Here is a 10,983-nt window from a genome sequence, read left to right as displayed (position 1 = left end):
TAAAACTTAACCTAAGATTTTGAATGAAAACAAACTAGAATGAACAAACAGAAATGTTTCTCTTTGTATCAGGGATCTAGCACCTTTGAAGTTTAAAAAAAAAATTAAAGCATGTCTCAAAGGTTTGCTATAATATGGTTCCAAAGATCCATGCTTACTATACTTTAAAGTGCTTCGACTCAGGCATCACTCTGAAACATATTTCCAAAATGTTTAACTGAGAAAAGCTGAAAGTAGTTTTTAGTTTACTCAATCTCTTTATCACATACTAGAAGTTTGAGAAAACTTTTTTAATCCAGATTTCAAACTCATGGTGCAAAATGGGTCCCACAGCTTCTTCTAAGTAATAAATGCTCTCCATTGTTTGCTGGCTGCCTGTGAAAATTTGAAGTTAACTCAAATGCTTCTAGAAAACTAGTCACATCCATCCATGGTGTTCTGCTGCCTGCTACAGCTGGCCCCAGTAACAGCCACTGACCGACTGGTTCTCAAGGCCAGTGTAAGTGGACTGGTCGACACCTCCACGCCCTTCATCTGTAAACCCCATGCACCATAGAATTTTCATTGGCTTATTTTTAGAAGTATATTGTTTTCTTCAAGCCACCTCTGAATGGACTCAAACCTCCACCCTTTCAGTTACCAGCCAAGAACATTAGCCATTTGCACTACCCAGGGACTCCCAAGTAGTTCTCGTAGAGACTCCTAAATAGTTCTTGTAGAGACTTGCAACTCTAGCTGGATTCTGAACTACCTGGGCTTTGTGCTGCTACAAGCCTTGTGTACACTAGATGCTCAATAGATGCTATGCTAGAATGAATGAATGAGGGAACAAACAGATCCAATTTTCTCTGGCAGCTGCTGACAGGGATCCCGGCTACTGCCCGGAGCCTCAGCCCAAGCCAGACCTTATTGAGGAGTGCGTGGCCTCACTTCAAAGCCTGGACCTTGAGGTGTGGTAATTAGTGTGTGTGTGGGGGGGGTGTCAAGGGAAGGCTGTGTAATCCCCACCTGAGGGCTCTTTTTGAGGGTGGCAGTGGGAAGAGAAACGATCTGACCTCACCTTTAGCTACAGGAAGAGCAGGACAGTCAGGAGGTGGCATGTGGCATCTGCTTGGAAAATGTGTGGGACAAGCCAGAAGCCGAGAGGGTCTTTGGCATCCTGCCCAACTGCCCCCATGCCCACTGCCTGCGCTGTCTTCGTACCTGGCGCATGAATCGGAAGGAACTCCCACTGGACATCATCAAGTCAGTGTGGTGGACGGGTGGGGAGACACGAGCGGGGAGCCTGGCTCTGGGCTCCTGACTCTTCTTCTTGCTCTCACCCTACTGCCCAGGTCCTGCCCCCAGTGCCGCACCTATTCCAGCTACATCATCCCCTACAAATTCTGGGTGAGCAAGGGGCCCGAGAAGGAGCAGCTCATCAAGGACTTCAAGGCTGGCACGAGGTGAGGCCAGCGGAGGAACACTGCTTAGGGGAAGTAAAGAGGCCATGTGTCTCAGGTATCGGTGTTGTTACAGACACACGGGTGGATGGCCTTGGCAGACAGAAATTCATTCTGTTTAGGCAACTCGAAGTCTGGATTCAGGGCGCCAGCTCTAGAGGAAAGTCTTCTCTGTTGGTTCTGAAGAAAGCTCTTTATTTTCTTCAGCATCTATAGTCCTTGGAGGTCTCCACATAGCTTGACCTTTCCTGCTTCACTAACTGATAGAGGTTAGGATTTACAATACCGACGATACACAGGAAGGAGCCCTGGTGGCCTAGTGGCAAGAAGCTGCACTATGTTCCCAAAGGCCTGGGGTTCGAGACCACCAGCTGCTCAGAGAAAATGGTCAATGTCCTCCCGTGCAATTAGTCAGCTTCTGAAAACCCACTAAAGGAGTCAACTGTAGGTCAGTTCTGACTCTATAGTACAACAAGATACATAGGATAATTACAGGACACTGAGGACCACGGCCTCACCAATGTGGCACGTATTGGGGGGCTAGGGTGGGCAATTCAACTTATGACCACATTCCTGATATGTTCTAGCTCAGACATGGTTCCCAGCTTGGGATCCTTCAAACACAGGGAGATTCAGAGTGATTGAGATGGCAGATGAGGGTGTGAATTCTTTTCACTGATGAGGAAACTCAGCACATAAGGGTGAGTGGCTGAGACAGCAGCACAGGAGAGCCCTGCCTCTCTTCTTACTCAGGATCCATACAGGGTAACACAAGGTTCTCTGAAACAAAAACGCAAAAAAAATTGCCATGAAGTCAAGTCAAACTCATGGTAAACCCCATATATGTCAAAACAGAACTGCACCCCTTTGGGTTTTCAGTGGCTAAGTCTGGGGGAATAGATCTCCTTTGTGCTTCTGGGTGGATTTGAACCCCCAGCTGTTCAGTTAGTAGCAGAGCACAAACCAGGGATTCCTGGTTGGCTTTAATCTTCAATTTTTTGTAAAGCATGAAAACAAAATTGTAAATATACAAATTGCTTAGCTGAGCTTTCATGTGAGAAGAGGAATAAAATGTAACGTTGGCGTTGGGGAAAATTAGGTAGATTTTTAAACTCTTGTAATTATTGTTGGGTACTGTCAAAGTGGAGTATAACTCATAGCCTACAAACATATCTGAACCCTGCCTACCCTGTGCCAGCCTCATCTCTGACACATGTGAGCCCATTGCTACAGCACTGTCAGTCCATCTTGAGGGTCTTCCTCTTTTGCTGACCCGCTACCTTTCCAACCCAGATGTTCCTTTCCAAGGAACGGCCACTCGTAGGAACATGTCCAAGTACGAGAGACATTCACCATCTTCACCTCCAAGGAGCACTTTGGCTGCACTTGTTTCAAGATTTATGTTTGCTCCTTGGCAATCCATGGGATATACAGTACTTTTCTCAACACCACGACTCAAAAGCATCCATTCTTCTCCCGTCTTCCTCATTGTCCCACTCTCGGATGCATATCTTGGGATAGGATGTGTTTAATCTAAAGTCTTGAATTAGCTACAATTCGTTTCCTAATTCCACCTTCCCACAAGATTGGTTATGATTTCATCTATGTAGAATGTTAAGTGCTGTGGAGTTGATCTTAACTCATGACAACCTTATAAGGACAGCGTACAACTGCCTGTAGTGTTTCCTGGGCTGTAAACATTAAAGAAGCAGATCTCCATGTCTCTTCTCCAATAGTTAAGCACTCTGCTGCTAACTGAAAGGTTGATGGTTCTAACCCACCAGTGACTCCACAGAGAATGATCTGGCAGTGCTTCTGCAAAGTATACCGCTTTGGGGGGCGGTACCATGATCTCAAAGGTGGTTTCCCCAGGGCGAGGCTTATCCATTGCACTGTGGATGTGTTGACCCCTGCGATTTCCAAATGTGGGAAATTGGACTGCCTAATTTGTGGTAGCGGGGGACTGTGTTCATGCTTTCCCCTAAAGACAAACAAAATACTGCTTTGGAAACCCTATGGAGCAATTCTACTGAATTCGCTGGGGAGAAATTTGGTGGGGAGAAAGAAGGGCAATGTTATGCTTTAAGACCCTGTACTGCCATCTGCTGGAATATAGTTGTAATAAATGTAAAGGTCTATGCTGCCTGGATCTATTTAGATAGGCTTTTGTGCAGTGTGCAAATTACTCATCCTTCATTGCCTCAAATGCTCCTTTCTCCTAGATAACAGGACTAAAAGGCAAGTGTGTTCTTTTCTGCCTCTTTACAGCCAAATCCCGTGCCGGTTCTTCATGCAGAGGAATGGCCGCTGCCCCTTCAAGTCTGACTGTATCTACCTGCACCCTCGCCCAAAAAGGATATCAAGCTCTGGTAATGCCTGGTCCTGCCTGCATAAGGTATGTAGCTGTCGTCTGGGGAATAAGATGGTAGCAGAAGGGCTAGAGGGTGGGGAGCCTGCTAGTCACAACTTTTAACAAAACTCTAAGAACTACATATGTTGTTAATGGGCAGTCCTCCTGTGCAGTTAACTGCCTTTGAAAACCCACCCAGGTGGTCAGCTATGGGTCAGTTCTGACTTGATGGTACACAAGTTTAGATGTGGTATCTTTGTGCTGTGCACAACTTGCCCAATGTGACACATCATCCCTTAATAAGGGAATGCTGTTGTCACGATGTACCATTGAGTCAGAACTGACTCATAGCTGACCCTCCAGTGGGCTTTCAGAGGCAATAAATCACACAGGAGATCACCCTTTCTCCCGTGGAGCAGCTGGTGGATTCAAACCCTGTGCCTTCAGGTTGACAGCACAATTCCTTCTCACTAAGCCACCAGGGCTCTTTAGTAATGGAATAAAGTTTCTTTTTTGTTACCGTTAAGGTTGAAGCTTGTGTTTTACTTGACTCTTTCTCCTCTCAGATGTGGAGTCCAGCGATATCTGGAGGGACCTCTGAGGCAAGAGACAGTCTGATGCTCATGGGCTATGTCTGGCCCATCACCTACTGGCATTCAGAATTTCTCCGGAATCCCTACAATTTTTACAATTATCTCATATAACCAAGACTAGCTCACAGGGGTGAGGGGCCCTTGGGGGGCATGATAGGGTAATAGTGTTTTCATTCTAATTAACTTCTGGAGGAGGAAGTATACTCATTCTCTTTCCATGATCTTGGCTTTTAACTTTGATCTTTTGTACAAAGATTTGGGAAAAAAAAAAACCAATAAAATGCAACTAATCCACCATCACTACTGGTGTCTGCAGAGCAATTTGTTCACTGTCAGACTGGCAACGCTCCCCCCACCCAGGCAAAGGGAGTACGGCTGGTTTTGTTTTCAATCTGTTGTAATATTACATGTCATGAAGTCTGTGGAAAAAATTACCGAATGTGTTTAAGAGAAAGGAAATAATCTTAGTATTATGGGGGAGTGAGGAGTAAATATTGCACAGTTCTGGAGTATTCCTGGAAACCACACTTTGAGAACCATTGCCCCGGAACTCCTTTGCTCTACTTCTCAGTGGCTAGAATGCAGACCTTGGTGGGCAGAAGCCACAGGGACAAGAGTAGTTGAAGATGGGCAGGGCATTGAACTTGAATACGCACTATTTAACATTCTTGGCCCAAACCCTACTAGTCAGTGGACCAACACCCCATCCTACCCCTCTTCTACCCCTCCCCACCCCCCATTCTTGTACTTTGTCCAGCTGGTTATCTTAAAAACAGCCCCTTTAAAATAACTACTAATCTGAGATTGAAGGGGACTGGAAGCACTGTCTATCTTGCTGTTTTGACTTTTCAAAACCAGGCACTGTCTAAGAGATAGTCCTTATATTTTCCTGATATCTCCCATAACTTAAAATCATTTTTGTTATGTGCTGTCAAGTCACGTGTGACTCATAGTGACCCTATGTCCAAGAGCCCCAAACACTGCTCTATCCTGTGCCAACCTCAACGTCTCCAACACTCTCCCACCACCCCAATCACAGAAGCGATCCATCTCATCGAGGGTCTTCCTCTCCTACGCCGTCTCTCCACTCTCACAAACATGATGTCCCTCTCCAAGGACCGATCCCTCCTTGCAACATGACCAAAATATGTCAGATGAAGTTTCAGAATCCCTGACTCCAAGGAGCATTCCAGCTTCACCCTCTCCAGGACAAACCTTTTTATTCTAGCAGTCCACGGTATATTCAACACTCTTCTCCAGCACTATAGTTCGAAGGCATCAATTCTATCATCTCTATTCACTGTCCAACTCTCCAATGCATAGCACGTAATTGCAAAGACTATAACCCAGATCAGGCGCACCTTAGTCTCCAGCCTGATGTTGTTGCTCTTCAGTACTCTGGAGAGGTCCCTGACAGCTGACTTTCCCAGTGCAATTCATCTCTTGATTTTCTGGCTTCTGGTACCAAGAGTGGAGCCAAGCAAACTAAAACTGTTAACTCTCTCAATCTCTTCACCATCCATACTGATGCTGTCAATTGGTCCAGTGGTGAGAATCTTAGTTTTCTTGATGTTGAGCTTCAATCCATTTTGTAGGCTGCAGTCCTTGACCTTCTGCAGCAAGTGCTTCAGGTCCTCAGTTTCTGCAAGCAGGATGTGTCATCTGCATAATGCAGGTTGTTGACCATTTGGGAGGGGAAAAAATTGCCCCAGTGGAAATCAAGTTCAAAATATACAATGGTTTCTTATACTATTCAGAACCAAAGCCAAAATCTTCTGTATGATCTCAATGCTGTAAGTGACTGGCCCTTTTAATTCCCTGACATCATCTTCTATTACTCTACATTAATCTTCCTCTACTCCAAACACATTTCTGCACCAGGGCCTTTGGACTCACTGTTCTGGCTCCCAGGAATGATCTGTCCCAGATACTGCCTTACATACTCCCTTTACTTTCCTAGGATCATCTTTCCTGGCTGTTCTTTTTTAAATTGCCTTGTCCTATTCCTCTTCCCTGCTTTAGTCTTTTTGGGTTTTTTTGTTTTAAAATTTTATTTTGTCAGAGATATAACAAAATATACACCAGTTGCACTGTGTCTCCAAGAATAATTCAGAAATGATTATATTCTTCAAGATGTCCAACCATCCCCATCCTGGTTTTCTGAATTGTTTCTCTCCCTTTAACATAATTTCTCACTGACTCTAAAATGCCTATCTAATCTTTCACTCTATAGAATTTTCATTTAAGTGAAGGTTTACAGATTAGCTTCATTCATGCATGCACACTTTGCTTTAGTTTTTTTTAAAAAAATAATTTTTGTTCAGACTATACCTAGTTGTGCTTTATTGACTATGAAAAAGCATTTGTATGGACCATAACAAATTATAGCTAACATTGAGAAAAATGGAAATCCCAGAACACTTAGTTGTGCTCATGCAAAACTTACACGTAGACCAAGAAGTTGTGTGAACAGAGCAAGAGAAAATGACATGGTTTAAAATAAGAGTGCATGACAAATTTGTATTCTTTTTTTAAAATTTTTTATTATTTCTTTGTGTACTGTCAAATCAGGTCTGATTAGTACAGGAGGAGATTTCCCCTCCTTCTCAAAGAGCATCTGGTGGATTCGAACCTTGTACCTCTGGGATTGCGGTGCAGCTTCTTGCCACTAGGCCACCAGAGCTCCCTAGATTTGTATTCTTTTTCATACATATTTTATCTGTATTCTGAGAAAATTATTTGAGAAGCTGGACTCTGTGAAGAATGGGGCATCAGGATTGGAGGAAGACTAATCAATAACCAACAGTATGGATATGCCACACCTTGCTTGCTGAAAGTGAGAGGACTTGAAACACTAGTTGCAGAAGATTGAAGAGTGCAACCTTCAATATGGATTGCATTTCAACTAAAAAATTCTCACCACTGGACTGATAGGCAACATCATGATTAACTATCAATGACTTCATATTATTTGGATAGATAATCAATACAGTTAGCACCAGCCTTCAGATACATTGCACTGGGGAAGTCTGCAGTCAGGAACCTCTCCAAATTACTGAGAAGCAATGATGTTAGTTTAAGGACTAAGGTGTGCTTGATTCAGACCATGGTCTGTCTGGTTGTTTGGGGTTTCCACACCCCCCCCCCCGCCAGTGTACTGTCAAATCAGATCCAACTGGCACAGGAGGAGATTGCCCCTCCTTCTCCAGTGGAGTATTGGGTGGATTCTAATCATGAGCCTTTGGTATTGCACCATGACTTCTTTTTTTTTTCTTGCCGCTACGCCACCAGATCTCCCTAGACGACGGTCTTTCTAATCACTTGTTATGATGCTGTGAGCTGGACAATGAATACAATTTTACAAAAGTAAAATTGATGCTTTAGAACTGAGATGTTGGAAAAGAGTATTGAAGATCCCATGGACTGCAAAAAGAACAAACAGATATGTCTTGGAGAAAGTACAGCCCGAATGCTCCTTGGAGGCAAGGATGACAAAGCTTTGTCTCACATACTTTGGCATGTTCCTTTGAAAAGTGGGGGGATGGCTAAAGAAAGACCATCAACCAGGTGGATTAACACAGTGACTGCAGCAACAGGCTTGAGTGTGTTAGAATGTGAGGTTGGCACAGGATTGGACAGGGTTCAGATATGTTGTTGATAGCGTTGCTATGACTCGACTCAACGGCACCTAACAACAAAAATACCTAGCAAAAACACACCAATTCATGTTTACACACACAATTCAGTGACAATGATTCCATACTGTGTGCCATGCTTCCATTTTCACTCTCCTTGTCTGAGTTGTTTGTCCCCCATTAATATAAATTTCTCACTGAAGACTATACCTACTATTTTTTTTTTTTAATTTTTGTGTGCGTGTACCGTCAAATCAGATCTGACTGGTACAGGAGGATATTGCGCCTCCTTCTCCGGCAGAGCATCTGGTGGACTCGAACCGTGTTCCTCTGGGATTGCAGTACAGCTTCTTGCCACTAGGCCACCAGAGCTCCCCTATACCTACTGTAATAAAATTCCCATGGTGACCTTCCATCAGGGCTCCAAAACGAAATTTATTTCTTTTTTATTATTATTATTTTATTATTTTGTGTGTGGGTGTGTGTACTGTCAAATTGGATCTGACTGGTACAGGAGGAGACTGTCCCTCCTTTTTCAGGAGAGCATCTGGTGGATTTGAACCGTGCGCCCCTGGGATTGCAGTTCAGCTTCTTGCCACTAGGCCACCAGAGCTCCCCAAAACAAAATTTTTATGAGAGGAAATTGCTCATCTTTCTCTCATAGAGCTTTTTTAGTCATTTTGGCTGATCTTTTGGTTAGTTTGACATGTTACTGTGCCACCAAAATACAATAAATAAAAATTAAATACAATATTTGTTTTTGAAAACTATTCTAAAAGCCACTGCAAAGTAAATTATGTATTTCAGCTTGTGAAACTGGTTCTAAAAATCAGCCAAGGTTAAATTATATAGATCTAATGGATGGCTGCGTGGCTGCTGTGATGCTGAACACTGTGACACTGATGTGTCAAATGTGATAATGGTTACCCATGGTGGACAGTGCTGGGTGGAGCTCCCCGATTAAAACAAGCCTGGAAGCAGGAGTGGCATCCACTTCTGAAATGGCTTGCCTCTGGAAACTCTATGAACAGTGCTCAGGCCTTCGTTCATAGGGTCACTATGAGTCATCTACAACTTGACGGCACCTAACAACAATAACAATGACGACATAGAGCTATGTTGACCTAGTGGACAGAAAGTTTTGCTTCCAAGCCCACGGTGGGTGATTTTAATCTGCAGCCCTCAGGCCTGGTTTAAATTGTTTTTGTGTCAAACATTCTTCTAGGTGGTATAGCACTTGTCTGTGCATTGCTGTACAGAGGTAACTCGTGGTTGCTGTGATGCTGAACACTGTGACACTGATGTGCCAAATGTGATAATAGTTACCCATGGTGGACAGTGTTCGCTGGAGCTTCCTGATTAAAACAAGCCTGAAAGCTGGAGTGGCATCCACTTCCGAAATGGCTTGCCTCTGGAAACTCTATGAACAGTGCTCAGCCTTTCGTTCATAGGATCGCTATGAGTTGTCTATGTCTCGACGGCGCCTAACAACAACAACAACAATGGATGGCTTAGAGAACAAACAGGTTCATCCTACAGAGGGTGAAACCAGGCTGCTCCTTGGAGGCAAGGAATCTGAAGCTCCATTTGACATTCTTTGGGCATGTTGAAAGGAGAGACCAGTCCTTGGACAAGTATATTATGCTTGGGAGGGTGGAGGGACAGAGCAAGAGAGGAAGACCCTCAATGAGATGAATTGACACAGTGACTGGGGTAATGGAGGTAGGTGTGTCAGAAACAATATGGTTGGTTCAGGATAGAGCAAGGCTCAGAGCTATTATACATAGAGTTGCTATGAGTTGCAGGTGACTTGACGACATATAACAATATTATACATGATATCATGGAGAACTGATGGCCTAGTTGCAAGAAGCTGTGTTGCAATCCAGTGGCATGCAGTTCAAATCCACCAGCTGCTCTGTGGGAGAAGGATGGGCAATCACCTTCCATGAAATTAACTGTCTCTGAAAACCTGCCAGAGGGCCAGCTAAGGGTCGGTTTCCAGTGTATGGCACACAACAACAATGACATGACATCAAAAATAATTTATCAACACAAATATTTCAGGAAGTACCATGTGAACAAGAGTCAGTAGTAACAAAGGAAAACATTATAGCTACCCTGCAGTCATTGGCAAAAAATAAAGCCCTAGGAATTGATGTGATACCAAATGACATATTTCAACTACTAACAGCACATGTTCACCAGTCTATGCTAGGGAATTTGGAAGACAGTTTCTTGGTCAATTGACTGGAAGAAATCCATATTTGTTCCCATTCCCAAGAAAGGTGATACAACAAAATGTGGAAATTATCAAACAATATTAGCATCACATGTAAGCAAAATAATCCTGAAAGTCATACAGAAATGGCTAAAACAGTACATTGACAGAGAACTATCAGAAGTTCAAGTTGGGTTTAGAACAGGCTGTGGTACTAGGGACATTGTTGCTGATGTCAGATGGATGCTGGCAGAAAGCAGAGAATGCCAGAAGAATGTCTATTTGTATCTATTTTATCAACTAAGCAAATGCATTTGACTGTGAAGATCATAACAAATTATGGCTAACACTGAGAAGAATGGGAATCCCAGAACTCTTCATTATGCTCATGTGAAACCTATACCTAGATTAAGAACTATTGTCTTAGAGCTAGGGACTTTGAACATTTCTTCATGTGCTTGTTGGCCATCTGAATGACTTCTTCAGTGAAGTGTCTGTTCATATCCTGTGCCCATTTTTCTATTGGATTATTTACCTTTATCTTATTGTGGTGTTCAAGTATTTTCTAAATTCCGGATATAAGTCCCTTATCTGACATGTCATTAACAAATATTTTTCCCAGTCTGTGACTTCCCTTTTTACTCTATTGGAGAAGTTTTTGGATGTGCATAGGGATTTGATTCTTAGAAGGTCCCATTCATCTATTTTATCTTCTCCTGGTTGTAGATTTTCCAGGATACTT

At 43.3% G+C, this 10,983-nt stretch overlaps 1 protein-coding gene across 1 annotated transcript in view; it reads left to right on the top strand.

Annotated features, from left to right (window-relative positions):
* Positions 1–430: 430 nt before the first annotated feature.
* FANCE (Fanconi anemia, complementation group E) overlaps positions 431–10,983 on the top strand; it is a 30,838-nt gene continuing 20,285 nt past the window's right edge. The window contains exons 1-4 of the mRNA XM_006882183.1: positions 431–499; positions 1,067–1,245; positions 1,335–1,445; positions 3,711–3,837. Coding sequence (XP_006882245.1) covers positions 431–499; positions 1,067–1,245; positions 1,335–1,445; positions 3,711–3,837 — 486 coding nt within the window. The remainder of the gene's footprint in view (positions 500–1,066; positions 1,246–1,334; positions 1,446–3,710; positions 3,838–10,983) is intronic.

The sequence above is a fragment of the Elephantulus edwardii genome, unplaced genomic scaffold (assembly GCF_000299155.1).
Source record: "Elephantulus edwardii isolate Elephantulus edwardi_28Jun2011 unplaced genomic scaffold, EleEdw1.0 scaffold00017, whole genome shotgun sequence".
NCBI lineage: Eukaryota > Metazoa > Chordata > Mammalia > Macroscelidea > Macroscelididae > Elephantulus > Elephantulus edwardii.
Note: the sequence above shows the minus strand (reverse complement) of the source record. Positions and strands in the feature narration are given on the sequence as shown.